Below are 17891 nucleotides of genomic sequence, written 5' to 3'. Positions count from 1 at the left end.
TCTCTGTCTGTCTGGCGAGCGCACGCGCCCTATAGTGAAAATCTCTCAAAAAAAAAAAAAAAAATTCAAACTACTGAATTTTAAAGATAATGTTCAAAATATTTTTTATAATTTTGTATAATTTTGTTTGTGACTCTATAACAACAGAGACAATAAGGTTTTAAATATTTTTGAGAAAATATTTACATGTCAACTACTCAAATTATTGAAAAGCAAATGCCCAGCACATAAGTTAATCTTCATGTATGACATTCCAATCAAAGCCCTGTCCAATAATGAGTATTTCCAACTTCTGATTCAAAGCAAAAAAGCATTATTGAACTTATGCAAATAACCCTTCTGCCAAAAAATAAAAATACTCCCAAATATTTTCAATTCAAGAGTGGTCAGGAAAGAAGAAAAATTTATGTTTCCATTTAAATAAACAAACAAGAAAAATATTTTAACAGATTGCTGAACCTATCAACAACTCAAAAGAAAGTAAAAAGATTAAATTGGGAAAACAAAGCATAGTAAAAAAAGAAATCACTAATGTTTTACTCAAAAGTCATAAAATTCCATTTTGTGATTTCAGTCTTATGTTCAAACACTCTTCTCTTGAATATGCAGTGTTACTGTGGTCTAATCTTTCTGTTTAAATCCTGGAAGTTCACATTCAATGTTGTTATTGATATTTCTTGTCCCTATCATTTTCTTGGTTGCCTTTTGTCCTCTTATTTCTGTATGTGTCTTTAGTTTTCCTGGTAGAGCACTCCTTTCAGAACTACTTGAAGAGTAGTTCTGCTATTGGCAAATTCTGTCAGGTCTTGTTTATCTGAGAATGTTTTTATCCTTTCTTTCAATAAGAAAGGTAATCTTGCTGGGCATAGTATTCTTGGTTGAAACTGTTTTGTTTTCTTTTTCCGAGAGGTTTTTGCTATAGGGTGTGTGCATTTGCCTGAAAGACAGACAGAGACATAGAGACAGAAAGCGAGAAAATCACCTCCCCAGGGAGGATGGCCAAAATGCAATCCCTTCTCCTCCATTCTCCTCTTGGGAACTTGGGCACACACGCACACGCACCTGATGTGAATTTAAGCCACAGGGTCTGGGATTCGAACCCCAGTCGACTACATGGGAGTCCAGTAACATAGCCATTATGCCAACTGCTGGTCCTGAAACTGTTTTTCACTTAACACTTTGAATGTATTTTCCCATTCTTTCCTGTTTGCATTGTTTCTGATGAGAGGTCTGAAGTTAACCTGATAGGATAACTTTTATAAGTAACCTGACATTTCTCTCTTGTCAATTTTAGTATCTTGTCTTCGTCTGTGGATTTGGCCAGTCTGGCTATGATGTGCCTTGGAGAAGATATTCTTGGGTTGATTCTATTAGAAGTCCTTTGTATTTCTTGGGTCTGGATATTTGAATGCCTCTCTCAATTTGGAAAGTTTTCTTCCATGATTTCATGGAATAGATTATCAATGCCCTTATTAGTTTCCTCACCTTCTGGGATACCGATTATCCAGATGTTTGGGCACTTAATGCTGTCTAGTATTTCTCGTATAGTATTCTCATTTTGGGGGGTTATTTTCTTGTGTTTTTTTTTTTTTTTTCTTTTCCTAGATCAGAGGTTTTGCCTTCAATATATAAGATTCGATTTTCTGCATGGACTAATCTGTTTTTAGTACTTTCGAGGGAGGTTTTGATTTCCTGAAAGGCATCCTTCATCTCTAATAGCTCCATTTGATTCTTTTTTATGACATGTATTTCCTCTTTCAAGTCATAGAAGAACTTCAACACCTCTTGGAACTCATTGTCTCTTTTTTCCTGCGTCTTCTGGAGTCATTATCTCTCAGCTCTTGCATCTCGTTTAGTTTTGTCACTATGACTATTCTGAATTCTCTATTAGACATTCCATGAGATCTACTGTACTGTCTGTGGATGATGAGGGATTGTTCTTTTCCCTTAGGGGAGAGATATTTTCCTAATTTCTCATGTTTCTTGTGCCTTTGCGGTTATTTCTGGTCATTCTGTGACAAAAATCTATCCTCCACTGTGCTTTGCAATGTGGTGTCCACAGAAAGATTAGCAGTTCAGATTTATAAAAAGAAATTTCATCATTAAAGCAGGAGGTTCAACCCGGTGAGGATTTCAGTGATTCTAAAAGTATTCAGATAATTGCCTACTATGCACCTAAGCCTATCTAGACATTCAGTGCGTGGAGAGTAAAGCTTAGGGTGTGAAAGTAAGGATAAAAAGAATAAGCAAAAAGGAAAAAAATCTAGAAAATTACTACCAAAAAAGGATAACAATTTTTTTTTTTTTGGAGAGATTTTCACTGTATGGCACGTGCGCTCGCCAGACAGACAGAGAGAGACATAGAGACAGAAAGCGAGAAATCACCCCCCAGGGGGGATGGTCACGCCGCAATCCCTTCTCCTCCATTCTCCTCTCGGGATCTTGGGCACGCACGCACACGCGCCCGGCGTGAGTTTTAAGCCACCGGGTCCGGGACACGAACCGCGGTCGACTACGTGGGAATCCAGCGACATAGCCATTACGCTAACTGCTGGTTCCGTTTTTTTGTTTGTTTGTTTGTTTGTTTTTACATGTAAGGCCCAAGGTGAGGAGAAGTGGTTAAAAAGTTTTTTTAAAAATTTTAAATTTAGGGAACCAACAGTTAATGTAATGGCTATGTTGCTGGACTCCCACGTAGTCGACCGCGGTTCGTGTCCCGGACCCGGTGGCTTAAAACTCACGCCGGGCGCGTGTGCGTGCGTGCCCAAGATCCCGAGAGGAGAATGGAGGAGAAGGGATTGCGGCGTGACCATCCCCCCTAGGGGGTGATTTCTCGCTTTCTGTCTCTCTGTCTCTCTCTGGCTGGCTGGCGAGCGTATGCGCCCTATAGCGAAAACCTCTCAAAAAAATTTAAATTTAAAGAGAGAGATAGGGAGAGAGCGAGACAGGCAGAGAGACAGCCAGAGACAGAGAAAAGACAGAGGCTGCCCTACCTTGTTTGAATATTTCAGGAGTCTAGGAGATGGAACCTAGAGCATAGCTTCCCTGAACACGCCAGGACACAGCTTGGCTTTAAAATGGCTTCTTGTCTGAATATTTTGAGAGTCTAAGAGATGGAGCCTAGAGCATAGCTTCCCTGAACACTCCAGGATACACCTCAGCTTTAAAAATCCATCTTTTTATTATTTAATCTGCTGTAGGACATGTGCACTCACCAGAGAGAGTGAGTGAATGAGAAAGCAAGCCACCAGGTCTGGGACTCGAACTACAGTTGGCCATGTGGGAGTCCAGCACACTAACCACCACACCACCTCCTGACCCTGGGATTTTCTTCCTTTTAAGGCAGAATAATATTCAGTGCTGTGGATAGACAATGTTTTATCTGTTCATCCATGGATAGATTCCCATTACCTCTTGTATCATTCCTCAGCCTGTGTTTGTAGTCAATTGCTAACAACATCATCTGTCTCTGCTACCATCACCAGGTCTGTTGGGTGCATGCCCACAGCTGCCACTGTGCTGCACTTGAGTTTTCCAACTCCCTTCCTGGGATGACATGGAGTGCCCAACATATGCTCACTGTGGGGACAGTGACAGTATGAGCTATCAGCACTTATTAGTTTTTACAAAAAGATTCTGAGGAGCAGCTCACCCACAGATGATCATGGCTGACCTCATATTAGAGAATGTGATGGGTCAGACCCTCTTCCATTCCACAGCCTCTGGGGCCATCAAGGCTGGTACGGATATCCCCAGCAGTCACAAAACTGCTATCTTCTCCCAGAACATGCTCTGCGGGCCGATGGACACCATAACCTCATCCTGCACTGCGGAATATTGGCTATTCCGCTCACAGGCAGGTCCCGTCATCCAAAGGTGTAGCTCTGTCTCAGTGCCTGTCCTGCTCTTCTCATGAGGTTTCCATTACACCATCCACTGGTCTGGCCCTCTTGGCTCTTGGCTTAAGGTTGCGTTAGCTATGCAGAGACCTTTGTTCTTTGGTATATTGAAGAAGTTACTTACTAAGTTCTTCACAAATATACAACTGGATTTATCACTTTTTTTTGGAGAGTTTTTTGCTATAGGGCGCATACGCTCGCCAGACAGACAGAGAGAGACAGAGAGATAGAAAGCAAGAAATCACCCCCAGGGGGGATGGCCATGCCGCAATCCCTTCTCCTCCATTCTCCTCTTGGGATCTTGAGCACGCACGCACACACGCCCGGTGTGAGTTTAAGCCACTAGGTCTGGGACTTCAACCGCAGTTGACTACGTGGGAGTCCAGCAGCATAGCCATTATGCTAACTGCTAGTCCCTGGATTTATCACTTTTTAAAAAGTATAATTTGGGAGTGAAATTCATATAACACAATTAATCTTTTTTTTTTTTTTTGAGAGGTTTTTGCTATAGGGCACATGCACTCACCAGAAAGACAGAGACAGAGAGACAGAAAGCAAGAGATCACCTCCCAGGGAGAATGGCCATGCCACAATCCCTTCTCTCCCATTCTCCTCTTGGGATCTTGGGCATGCATGCACACACACCTAGCATGAGTTTAAGCCACCAGGTCCAGGACTCGAACCGTTGTCAACCACATAGGAATCCAGTGATGCAGACATTACGCCATCTGCTGGTCCCACGCAATTAATCATTTTAAAATGAACAATTCACTGGCATTTATTGAGTTGTCAGAAAAATCAGGACGCATTTTTTGCATAAAAAATATAGAAAAAAAAATACGCCATGACTTTTCTGACAGCCTGATAGTACATTGGCAGTGTTGGGAGACCATTATCTCCCTTAGTTTCAAAACGTTGCCCTCTCTCCTCAGTCAAACCCCTGATCCGCTAAGCAGCTTCACTCCATTTGCCTCTCCTCCAGCCCCTGGCAACCACCAGTCTGCTTTCTGTTTATTGATTTACCTACTCTTCACATTTCGTGTCTTTGGAATCTTCTGTGTGGTCCTCCCTGTGAGGCTTATTTTACAGAGCACGTTTTCATGGTTTGGCCATGCTGTAGCACGTTTCAGCACTTCCATTTCTTTTTAGGGCTGAATCATGTTTTATTTTGTGAATTTAGTCATCAGCTGGTAGATAGTTGTGCTGTTTCCATCCTCAACTACTGGGAACGGAGCGTACATATATTCGTTCGAGTACCTGTTTTCAGTTTTTGAGGTATTAAGTATGGAACTGTGGGTCCTGCAATAATTGTACATTTAAGGTTTTGTTTTATTTTTTGTATTAGGTCATTGGGAAAGTCTTGATGTATTATTCTATGCAAAATTGCATCATGACTTTGCCAACGACCTGATATTTTCACTTTACTCACTGAAGAGAGACAGGAGAAAGAGAGAAAGTGAGAAATCACCTCTTGGGGATAGCCACACTGCAATCCCTTCTCCTCTTGGGCTTTTGGGCATCCACGCATATGTGCCTGGCATATTTTTCAAGTTACTGGGTCCAAGGACTCCAACCTCACAGCTAGCCATATGGGATCCAGCCATCCTAACCACCGTGCCACCAGCTGGCCCCATATATGCTTTTGAGGAGCCGCCAAACTGTTTTCCACAGGGGCTGTGGTACTATGTTCCCCAAGCAATGCATAAGGGTTCTAGTTCTTCACGTCCTCACATCCTCACCAACACTGATATTCTTAACTCTAGCCACCCTGCCAGGCATGAAATGACCACTCCTTGTGGCTTTGGTTTACATTTCCCTAATGACTAGTAAGTAAGTTGACCCATCCTGTCACATGCTTATTGATTGTCACGGGTTTATTGATTGACCATATCATCTTTGGAGAAATGTCTATTCAAGTCTTTTTGCCAATTTTTAGATTTTTTTTTTAATTAAGATGTTTTTGCTGGAGAGAGACAGAGACAGAGACAGTGAGAGGAAAAGTGAGAAATCACCCCCGCAGGGAGGATGGCCACCATTTCCGTCCCTTCTCCTCCTAGGATCTTGGGCTTACATGCACATGTGCCCAGCATGAGTTTCAAGCCACTGGCTCCAGGACTCGAACCGCAGTTGGCCATGTGGGAGTTCAGCGACATAACTGTTACACCATCTTCTGACCCCACAGGAATTCTTTATATATTCTGAGTGTTATGTGACTAGAGAAAGCCAGCCCCTAGAATAATCCAAGGTTTGAAAAGAAGGCCTAGAGGTGATTAAGCTAAGCAGACAGGAATGAGTCTCAACCTGACAAGAAGGTGGCTAGTTGTTCTCCTCATGTCTTGAGGGGTCAGACCCAGGGGACACTGTTGGCCTGAGGTGGTCCTGGGGCTTTACTGGAGTGTGTGCTAGGGCAGGCTGGTATTGTTTTCCTTGTATGGATGCCCAGCATGGGCTGGGGCCACTGGAGGATGTGACCAGGGCTGAGATATGGAAGGTGACACTTGGAAGACTGTGAGGTGAAGGACCAACCTGAGGTGCTAGGGTCAGAGAGATGACTGGTGACCCACATTTAATTTCTCAGCAGAGTTCCTTCCCCAGGAGTGATGGAATCCTGCAGGCTGGAGCTGGTGCTGCTGGTGGGGGTAGCATGGAGAGCAGAGCCTCCTGAGTCCCAGTGTCAGCCTCCAGGAAGTGAGCAGCCCACCCTGCTCCCTTCCCTACCCCAGAGCAGCATGGCCTTTAGCCCCAAGGTTAAGTCTTAGAGTTTCTGGGAAAGGGTGAGCATTTGTGCTCCTGGAAGAACCATTTGAAGTCAAGTCCTTGAGAGCTCTTGGTTCCTAGATGCAAAGGCGATGGGGACAGACCAGTCCTGACTGGGAGTGTATTATGTGAGGGGAGAGCCTCTGTATTCCATGGATGCTGTGCAGGGCTACATCCCAGCCCCTGCCTTCTGGAGCTCTCTTACCCATGGCTACCTTGGGCACAGGGAATGGCCCAGTCAGCTGGTCAGCTTCTGTCTCTGGCACTAGAGAAACGGACTCAGATTAAGAGCATCCCAGACCTGGAGGCCATGCCCAGCAGTCTGTTGATCCACCTCCTCTGTTGGCTTAGTTTAGAAGAGTCACTTCAAAGCCAACAAGCCCGCTGACATTGTGTTCCCTCTCAGCTATTAGCCTTCCACTTAGTCTGGCTGGGCTCTGCATGGCCACCCCCCATGAGTGCTGGGGCCGCATGTGGCCAGGTGCACTGTGCCAACATTGTGCAGTGCCTGCAATAGTGTTGGTGAGGTTATGCACAGGTCCTTTGCTGCTGGATGTCTGACCTCTCCTGCAGCCCCACTACTGGGTTGGTAAGAGACACTGAGTTGTCAGCAGCTATGTGGTCACCCCAACCTGCAGACTTGTACCTGTCCCCAACACCTCATTCTACCTAAGTAAGTGCTGGCTTTCTTGGTGACAGAAACGTGGGATCCTGGGCCTTCCCTGGCACCGAGGAGGCCTTCCCTCCTGAGGAGCTCTTAGATCCACGTGTATATAGAGGAGGCCACTGTGACTGGCCTCAGGGCAGGTGTGCCTGACTGTAGCAGGAGGAGAGGGCTCAGGGAGATGCAGGGCAGAGATCCAGAGTGTGGACATGGGCCCCAGGCCCTGCCTCTTCCAGAATCACTAGGACAAATGGCAGGGACTCAGAGTTTCTGGACCCCCTCCAGAGGGATCAGGGTACTCAAGCAGTTTCTGAGCCTCGTCATGCAGGGAAACCTGTCCTAAGGAAGCGAGGTTGGCCCCTGACCTGTGAGTGTACCTGGCTCTAGGAGGCCCTGACTTTCCCTTGCCCAGCGTCCCTGGGATCAGTCATCAGACAGCATCCTGCTTCTTGAGTGCTGTCTGGACAGTGTGAAAACCTTTGCCTGTCCTCAGGCAAGGGCCCAGGTAGTGACCTAGGCTCTAAGGGACCCCCATGGAGAGACCCCTGGGTCTGTCATCTTGCTCTGGACTTGTGAAGGTGGTCTCTGGCCTTCTGGCCTACCCCAGCAAATCTAGCAGTTGGCACCTCTCTCCAAGTGCTGGAGAAAGCACATGCTGTATGGGACCCAGGCCTCTTTGGGGGTATCTAACTGAGCCACTTTTCTTTGTCAACAGTCCCTGAGGTTCTGCAGCTCAGCGATGCCCTGCGGGATGATGTCCTGCCTGAACTTGGGGTACGGTTCGAAGACCATGAAGGTGGGTGAGCCCCTCACATTGTTGGATGAGGTGGGCAGGGGGGTGGGAAGGACGCTGGGAAGGTGAGTGCCACAGGAAGGAATCCTGGATCGGGCCAAAGGGCTGATGAATTTCGTATGTGTGGATAAAGAATCCAGATTGGCATGCCTACGTGGGTGTCCTTTCTGCCCTGAACGCTGCCCTTCGATGCTGGCTAACCTGTAGGGGCAGGGATTGCCTTGTGTAGTTTATCTTATTTGTAACCACATAAGATAAGTCCTGTTTGTTTCCATCTGGGACCTATCAGAGACATTTTTCTGCTAGGCACCATTTTTCCCTCTGGTAGTTAAGAAAACAAGCTTGCCTCAGCAGTTTGTCAATATATCTCACAGCTCACTGTGTGGGGTTCTTTCTCTTTTCTTTTTAAAATTTTGTTCGAGGGTGCTTGCACTCACTGGGGAGGGAGAGAGAGAAAGAGAAAGAGAAAGAAGGAAAATAAGAAAGGGACCACCCCCCCAAGGGGGATAGCTATACCTCAATCCCTTCTCCTCTTTTTGCCTCTGGATTTTTTACTTGTATATACACATGCCCAGTGTTTTTCTCAAGCCATTGTGCTACTGGCTGGACCCAACTATGTATGTATGTGTGCGTGTGCATGTGCGTGTGTGTGTGTGTGTGTGTGTGCATGCATGCATACATATATTATTTTTTTTAAGAGGGTTTTTTTGCTATAGGGCACATGTGCTTGCCAGACAGACAGAGAGGGACAGAGAAACAGAAAGCGAGAAATCACCCCCCAGGGGGGATGGCCATGCCGCAATCCCTTCTCCTCCATTCTCCTCTCAGGATCTTGGGCACGCACGCACACGCGCCCGGCGTGAGTTTAAGCCGCTGGGTCTGGGACTTAGGATGGCCATGCCACAATCCTTTCTACTCCATACTCCTCCTGGGATTTGGGGCATGCACACACATGTGGCTGGTGTGATTTTTCAAGTCACTGAGTCCAGGACTTGAACCACGGTCAGCCATGTGGAAATCCAGGACCTTAACTACTACACCACTTGCTGGCCCCCCAACTGTACTTTTATATTAAATAGAAAATTACTGTTTTTTTTTTTAAGTTTATTTATTTTAAGATTTTTATTTATTTATTTTTGTCATAGGGCACATGCACCTACTGGTGAAACAGTGACAGAGAGAGGGAAAGTGAGAAATTACCCACCAGGGGGAATGGCCATGCCACAATCCCTTCTCCTCCGTCTCATATTTGGGGCATTCATGCCCATGTGCCTGGCATGATTTTCAAATTGCCAGGTCCAGGAGTTGAACCTTGGTCAGCCATGTGGGAGTCCAGCACCTTAACCACCACATCAAATGTTTAACCATGAGAGAGAGCGATCCAGGGGCCACTCCCAGGAAATTCTTAATGCCAAAATCCACCCCAACCTCAGCCAGCCAGCCCCGATCACGGGCATACATGTACCTGGTATATACATGGAGACCGCGGGATGTGTCCCAAAGAGCAACTGTGTTGTGACTGCACCCCTGTGGCTGGCCGTAATTTTTAAATTTTTATGTGATCTACTTTAATTTCTAACTCCTGTTTGTCACAGTCCTCCCCTCATGATTATAATCACCGTCCTCTGGTTATACTTCACTGCTTCTATGGAGGTGGGTTGTGTTTGTTTGTTTTAAAGAATTACTTTATTTTGGGGCTGGCAGGTGGCTTGGTGGTTAAGGGTGCTGGACTCCCATGTGGCTGACTACGGTTCAAGTCCCGGATCTGGCGGCTTACTCTCTCTCTCTCTTTCTCTCTCTATCCCTCTCTGGTCAAATTGAAATAAATAAATGAATGAATAAATAAAGTTAATTTTTTAAATTACTTTATTTTATTTATTTATTTATTATTATTCAATTTGACCAGAGAAGGAAAAAGAGATGGGGAGAATGAGAAAGCAAGCCACCAGATCCAGAACGAGAACCACTGTTGGCCATGTGGGAGTCCAGCACCTTAGCCACCATGCCACCTACTGGCCCTTTGTTTTTTGTTTTTGTTTTTGTTTCTGTTTTTTTATTGTTAGAAGAGAGTGTTTGCACTCACCAAGCAGGGTAGGGGGCAGTGGAGAGAGAAAGCACCCACTGGGGAGTATGATCACACTGCAAATCCCTTCTGCATTTCTCCATCCTGTTGGGATCTGGGGCATGCATATGTGCCCAGCATGTTTTTCAAGCTGTCAGGACCAAAATTCCAACTATGGCTGGCCTTATGGGAGCTGGCTCCCTTAACCAGTAGGCTATGGGCTGGCTCATTTTTAATGTTTACCCGTTTGACCTACCTGAAATTAATCTTGTCTGTTGTTTTATGACTATGCAGTGGTGGTGGGTCCTCAGCCGGACCAGGCAGCCCAATGGGCTCTGGGCAAAGGGGGATTGGTTCAACAGAGAGGACAGATCATGGAGCTCCAGCAGTATCTCACAGACTGTTTGCTTTTCAGGACTGCCGACAGTGGTCAAATTGGTGGACAGAGATACCTTATTAAAAGAGAGAGAAGAAAAGAAAAGGGTTAGTAAAAATGAAATGAATTGAGCTTATTTTTGTTTGTTTTCATAATTATTTCACAACTATTTTCACATTAACTTCACATTTTACTTAAAGGCCCTATTATGATGTATACAATATATTTTGTAAAAAGAAAATGAATTGAACTTGGTATTTGTTGAAAATGTAAAATCATTGAGGAGTTTATGTAGTTTATTATTTTAAGAACTTATGTTTGCACTTCTATTAAAATCCTAGTATCTATAATGGGGCAGAAAGAAAAATTAACTAGTTAGATAACTACTTAAAAATTTGGTAACTAAAAGAGAAGCATATATCTTCAAATGAAGTGTCTCTCAAAAAAAAAAAATGATTCCCGAGACCAGCAGATGGCATAATGATTATGTTGCTGGACTCCCACATCGTTCGAGTCCTGGACCTGGTGACTTAAAACTCACGCTGGGCATGTGTGCGTGTATACCCAAAATCCCAAGAGGAGAATGGAGGAGAAGGGATTGTAGCATGGCCATTTCCCCCTTGTGGGGGGGTTAGTGATTTCTTGCTTTCTGTCTCTCTGTCTCTCTCTGGCAAGCATACATGCCCCATAACAAAAATCTTTCTCTCAAAAAAAAATTTTTTTTCCCTCCATTTAAGTAAAAATTAGCCACTTTGGGGCTGGCAGGTGGCATGGTGGTTTGGGCACTGGACTCCCACATGACTGACTGCAGTTCAAGTCTTGGACCTGGTAGCTTGCTTTCTCACTTTCTCTTGTTCTCTGTCTCTGATGAGTACACGTGGCTTGTAGTAAATTTTAAAAATGATAATAAATAAAATTAAATACTTCTTTTTTTAAAAAAATTAGTCACTTCTAGCAAACTGTGACGTTGGCCTGTTTTGGCACTACCTTATTCTTACCGGTATGCAGTGTGTCACAGACGTCTGTCTGCTGTCTGGTGCTGCCCCTGCCCCCAACACTCTGAAGCCAGGACTTTGGCCAGGGAATCAGGACCCCAGGGATTGGGGCATTTGGTGCACCCCAGGATGCCGGTGTCACACAGGAAGCTGTGAGGCAGGCACTATGGGAGGTGGGCCATGGGGTGAAGGGCCCCAAGAGGCTTTGAGGGGGCCACCATAAAGAGAGAGTTTGACAGGGTAACTCTCAGGAAGGGGGCCTTTGGGAGGACCTCTAAGAGAAATTGACAGGCTGGGTTATCAATAAATCAGACATGGGGAGCCAGCAAAAAGTAATCAAGAATGTTGCCCCAGACCCTAGGCTGGCACCAAAGTGAGGGCTCAGACAGGGAGGCAAGTGTGGGCTGGCCAAGTTTGCAGAGCCTTGGGGGAACATCTGAGAGGAGCTGCCCTGGGTGAGAGCAGCAAGCCACAACTCCATACGGAGTTACAGACTTCTGTAAAAAGAGAAAAGAACCACAGTCCCCGTGAGGAGGTTCAAAGGTTCAGGGGGCTTGCTGGTTTGACCTTTCCACCAAGTCCCCCCTCCCAAACCTGTGTTTCCTGCTATAGTCTTGTCACATGGTGACTTGAGGCTGGCTGTCACTTCCAGTACTTCCTGCTTCCTGACCAAGGGTGTCTTATCTGGACAAACCATTTGAGGAGGCACTGTCTCCCAGGGCCACAGTGTTGCCGTTGTGGGAGAGGATCCCCAGTCCCGCCTCTCCCCTGGGACATCCCTACCACAAGCATATAGACACATCCTGCTTTTAAAGGGGAAAAGGAGAGATCACAAGTGCCACTTGTCCCTTGTCCCTCCACCTCAGCCCTTTCTGTCAGCCTGCTTTCTGCACTCACTCTGGGCACATCCAGAGGTGTGTCTCTTTCTCTCTTTCTCTCTCTTTCTGCCTCTCAGAAGCTATTGGCTCTGTCAGCCCAGCCTCCTCCTGGGTCTCTGGGATCCTCACACCTTCCTGCCTCCTCTTCCCCAGCATCCTAGCCCTTACCCTCCCAAGTGACCTCATCCAGTCCCACTGCTTCTCTCCCCTGACCCCCGGATCCTCTGCACTGACTCCTACCTGACAGCTCCACTTGGCAAGGAAGCATCTGAAACCCAAGATGGGAGCTCATGATTTCCAACTTCCCAAACCTGTTCCTCCCTCCTGCTCTAAAGGGCTTGCCTCTTTTTTATTTTTAATTATTTATTTAATTTGCTCATTCATTTGTCTTATTTTGACCAGAGAGAGACAGAGAGAGAGAGAGAAAGTGAGAAAGAAAGCCCCATCACCTCCAGGACTCGAACTGTGGTCAGCCATGTGGGAGTGTCTAGCACCTTAATCACCACGCTACCTGCTGATCTCCCAAGGGTTTGCCTCTTCATGCAGTTGTTCAAGCCATGTCCTCCTCTGGCAGCTTTGGGCCTACCCTCACCCAGCCCCAACTGAGGGCTCCCCTTTCCTATGCCTGGGTTGGGCCATTGTAGACCCTGATGGGAATGGTGCCCCTGACACCAGCTGGCCTCTGCCCTCCTCTCCCCATCCTACCTGGGGTTCTTTCTCCTTCCAAGGCACCCATAGCCTGCTCTAGATCAGTCCTCACAGAGCTCTTTGATCTCCAGGCTGGGCTCCTCGTCCTGGCCTGTTTCTTCCTATTAGTTGTGTTGAATCTTTATTTTTTTCGTTTGTTGTTTGTTTTTGCTATAGGGCTCATGCACTTGCCAGACAGAGAAAAAGAGGGAAAGTGAGAAATCATTGCCACATTTTAGTCCCATTTCTTCCAATCTCCTCTCAGGATTTTGTGCACGCATATATATGCACCTGGCATGATTTCCAGTCTGCCGTATCTAGGACTTGAACTGCAGTTGGCCATGTGGGAATCCAGCACCTTAACTGCTAAACTATGCCAACTGCTGACCCCTGTGCTGAATCTTCTTTTTTTTCTTTTTTTTTTTTTTTAAGAATTATTTATTGGGGCCAGCAGTTGGCGTAATAGCTATGTCGCTGGACTCCCACGTAGTCGACTGCGGTTCGCATCCTGGACCCCGTGGCTTAAAACTCACGCCGGGCGCATGAGCGTGCCTGCCCGAGATCCCGAGAGGAGAATGGAGAAGTGATTGCGGTGTGACTATCCCCCCTGGGGGGTGATTTCTCGCTTTCTGTCTCTCTGTCTGTCTCTGTCTGGCGAGTGCACGCGTCCTATAGCAAAAACCTCTCAAAAAAAAATATATATATATATATATATATTAAAAAAAAGAATTATTTATTTATTTTGGGGCCAGCAGGTAGTGTGGTAGTTAAGAGCACTAGACTCCCACATGGCCAACTACAGTTCAAGTCCCAGACCTGGCAGCTTGCTTTCTCATTTTCTCTCTCTCTCTCTCTCTCTCACTCAATGACTCTCTGTCCCTCTCTGGTCAAATCAGAACAAATAAATAAAGTTAAATAAAATAATTATTTTTTAAAAAAAAGAATTATTGGAACTAGCAGTTGGCATGTTAGTTAAGGGTGCTGAACTCCCACATGGCCGACCGTGGTTCGAATCCTGGACCTGACAACTTGCTTTTTCACTTTGACCCCCTCTCTCTTGTACACTCACTCACTCTGTTCCTCTCTGGTCAAATTAAAATAAGTAAATAAAGTTAAATAAAGTAATTTTTTTTTTGGAGAGGTTTTCACTATAGGGCGTGTGCACTCACCAGACAGACAGAGAGAGACAGAGAGACAAAAAGCGAGAAATCACCCCCCAGGAGGGATGGTCACGCTGCAATCCCTTCTCCTCTATTCTCCTCTCGGGATCTCGGGCAGGCACACTCATGTGCCCGGCGTGAGTTTTAAGCCACCGGGTCCGGGACGCAAACCGCGGTCGACTCCGTGGGAGTCCAGCAACATAGCCATTACGTCAACTGCTGGTCTCAGCTATTATTTTTTAAAGAATTATTTTATTAAAATGTATTTATTTACTTTTTTTGTTTGTTTGTTTAATTTGACCAGAGAGGGACAGAGCAAGTGAGTGAGCAAGAGAGAGGAGAGAGACAGAAAGTGAGAAAGCAAGCCACCAGGTCCGGTACTTGAACTGTGGTCAGTCATGTGGGAGTCCAGCACCCTCCGTGCTACCTGCTGGCCCCTATTTGTTACTGTTTTTTAGTTTGACCAGAGAGAGATGGACTCGATGCCACAATCCTCCAGCCTCCATCGGTTTTTGCCATAGGGCAGGTGCCACCACAGCCTAGTTTGACCAGAGAAAGGCAGAAAGAAAAAGGGAAAGTAAGAAAACAAGCCTCCAGGTCTAGGACTTGAACACCGGTCAGCCATGTGAGAGTCCAGCACCTCAATCACCTGCTGGCCCCTATGCTGAATTACTTATTTTTTAAACATAAGTTATTTATTTTAATTTGACCACAGAGGGACAGAGCAAAAGAGAGAGAGAGCGAAAGTGAGAGAGAGAGAGAGGGAAAGTGAGAAAGCAAGCTGCCCGGTCTTGGACTCGAACTGTGGTTGGCCATGTGGGTGTCCAGTGCCCTTAACCACCATGCCACCTGCCAGCCCCAGATGTGCTGAATCCTTTAACATTGGTTCTGTCTCTTCACTGCCACACCCCTTGTGTCTGGAGTCAAGCCAGGCACCCAGAGGTCTCACTTGAGAATCACTCGGGAATGAGCGAAAGCCAGTCATGATAAGGACTCAGTTGTGTGTTCCTAAGCCAGGTCCCCCAGTCCATGGACTTGTGGTGGGCCAGGTCAGGGTGCAGGCCTCTAGGGCAGGCCTGGGGAGAGCAGCGGGGGCTTGTTAGGCTTGACCTCCCACCCCAAGAGACCCAAGGAACCCTTTTCATTGGACCCTGTGCTGCCTTCTCTAGGTTGAAGAAGAGAAGAGGAAGAAGAAAGAGGAGGCCGCCAGGAAAAAACAAGAACAAGAAGTAATGTGTCTTTGTTTTGGGTGAGGGGCTCTCCTGGGCAGAGCCCCTTGGCCCTGTGCTCCATGATTCTCTGTGCCTCTTTTGGGCTCAGCCAGAAACTTGCAAGGGACTCTTGCAAGAGGAGCTTTGCTCTCTGCCTCCACCTACCCGGGGAGCCAGGGATCCCCACAGCATGGGAGAGGCCTGGCTGAGGGAATGACGGGCCCTTTGATTGCTTATGAGCTCCAAGACAGACTTTGTAGACTGCTCCTATTGTGCTTGTGTTTAATAATCATCCCACTATTTCTATGCAAGAACATCTGGTTTCATTTTAAGTTGCCTTCCTCAAATTCCCTTCGGGTTGGCTTTCCCATTCCCCGGGACTCTATAGCTCTCTAAATTTGAGGGCTAAGAAACAACTTAGAGTTGGAGGGTCAAGCGTGCCTCTCAGTGGCTATAACTGTGTTTCATGTGTTCCAGGCGGCCAAGCTGGCCAAGATGAAGATTCCACCCAGTGAGATGTTCCTGTCAGAAAGTGACAAGTATTCCAAGTTTGATGAAAATGTAAGCATTCCCTGTATTAGACCACATTAAATTGGGAGGACAGGAATTTTCCATCTCAGACAAGTGGGTTTTCTGTTTGGAGTACAATTTTAAGGAAAGTTGGGGTCATCAGCACCAGTTTTAGGCCCAGGGCCTTCTGCCCTGAGTGCCGAGACCCTCCTCACAGCCAGTCCAGTTGAGCAAACCCGTCCATAGCCACCAAGTCCAGGTGGCAACTCAGCCCCAGTCTGTTAGCCTCGCCTGCTGTTCTTTAAGTGTTTGGACGTACTCTGTCTGAGCTGGCCGCCCTGGTGATGAGAATGGAGTTCCTCACCCCAGGCTCTGTTCACTTCCCTCCTGCTTTCCACTGCTGGGCCCAGAACAGCCTGGTGACGAAACACCCAAGCAAGAGGATGTGGACGCTTGTTCCCCATCCAGACATGGCTGCATCAGGGAGATGAGCACTCTGAGAAACAGATCGAGGAAAGAGAAGTTAGGGCCCCTGGGTTCCCACGTAGGGTAGAGAGACTGACAGTGGTGTGCATCTCTCTGTTCCAGGGTCTTCCCACACATGACACAGAAGGCAAAGAACTGAGCAAAGGACAAACTAAGAAGCTGAAGAAGCTATTCGAAGTTCAGGAGAAGCTCTACAAAGAGTATTTGCAGATGGTTCAGAACGGAAGCTTCCAGTAAAGAGGCACAGGTGGACTTTCTGAACTAAGCCTCCATGGGCTCATGGCTTCTCTCTGCCTCTGTGACTGCACCCCAAGGCTCCGGTCATGTTTACAGTCATCTTCCAGTCCTCAGTTAAGAATTGTGTCGTGCAGGTTCATCATTGGCTCTGCGCCGTTCAAAATCATCATTGGCTCTGAGACGTCAAAAATAAATTTTTCTTAACAGTGAGACCCATGTCACCTAATCTGCCATCACCCTGCACGCTCAGCACTGGATGGGGCTCGGCGCCGGCGCAGGCTGCTTGATCAGCAGGTCCCAACTTAGGTGCTCGGGTCAGTTGAGCCGCTTCAGCCAACTGAGGAATTTCTCCCCATGCTGATGGCTATCGGCTAATCTGTGGTGTGTGGGTGCATTTGGAGGTATTTGAGTAAGAAAAAGACAGGCTCAGACTGGCAGAACCCACTGAGCTCCAAACAAAGGCAGCTCAGTCTGCCCCTCTGGTTCTGATGAATAAACGCACTGCAAGTTTTCCTGGAGCAATTCACCATTTGGGCAGCAGCAAAGCGGGTGGCTCAGCAGGGCGGGGCCTGGCGAGCTGCCCAGGACTGCTGTTCACAGCAGTGAGGCCAGGATCTGCATGGCTATACTTGAAGGGGCAGTCTCAACACAGCAGGAGGGCGGTTGGTCACCGACTCACCGTGTTGGGGCGCATGTCCTCGCCACCCTGCCCACGAACATGTTCACTGGGCTAAGAATCACATCCCCAAAGGCAAGTGTATGTATGTAACCATCCTTGATGGAGGAAGGTGTATGCAGAAGCCAGAATCTGCCCTAGGCCCACAAGAGCAGGCGCCAGGCCAGATCCATCAGGACAAAAGCAGCTGTCAGTGGTGGAGACAGGCAGGTTGGGAAAAGCTGTCCAGTTCTCATGTATTGTTGAAGAGCACCCTGAGTGTGGGCAGTGCGACGGTGTCTGACTGTAGGTGCACTAGTCCTTCACCCTGGTGATCTCGCTCTGTGGTGCACTGTCCTGAGTGCCCTGTGGAGGCCTCGGAAGTATAGATGCCTCAGAACCAGCCTGCCTGCCCGTCAGTGGAGTGCTTGGGCAAGTGGCTATAAATCGATAGGTCGATCATCGGGTATTGACCTGTTTGTCTTCTGAACCTTGTCAGTGTTTTACGCATTAAAATAACT

At 46.9% G+C, this 17891-nt stretch overlaps 1 protein-coding gene across 1 annotated transcript in view; it reads left to right on the top strand.

Annotated features, from left to right (window-relative positions):
- Nucleotides 1–16866, top strand: part of CARS1 (cysteinyl-tRNA synthetase 1) — a gene marked incomplete in the record, with an annotated part of 92562 nt that extends 75696 nt beyond the window's left edge. The window contains 5 exon segments of the mRNA XM_014590847.2: nucleotides 8036–8116; nucleotides 10591–10658; nucleotides 15441–15500; nucleotides 15960–16043; nucleotides 16581–16866. Of these exon segments, the coding sequence (XP_014446333.1) occupies nucleotides 8036–8116; nucleotides 10591–10658; nucleotides 15441–15500; nucleotides 15960–16043; nucleotides 16581–16715 (428 nt within the window).
- Nucleotides 16867–17891: the final 1025 nt, after the last annotated feature.

The sequence above is a fragment of the Tupaia chinensis genome, unplaced genomic scaffold (genome assembly GCF_000334495.1).
Source record: "Tupaia chinensis unplaced genomic scaffold, TupChi_1.0 Scaffold000047_1, whole genome shotgun sequence".
NCBI classification, from domain to species: domain Eukaryota; kingdom Metazoa; phylum Chordata; class Mammalia; order Scandentia; family Tupaiidae; genus Tupaia; species Tupaia belangeri.
This window is presented reverse-complemented; position numbering and strand designations above follow the sequence as displayed.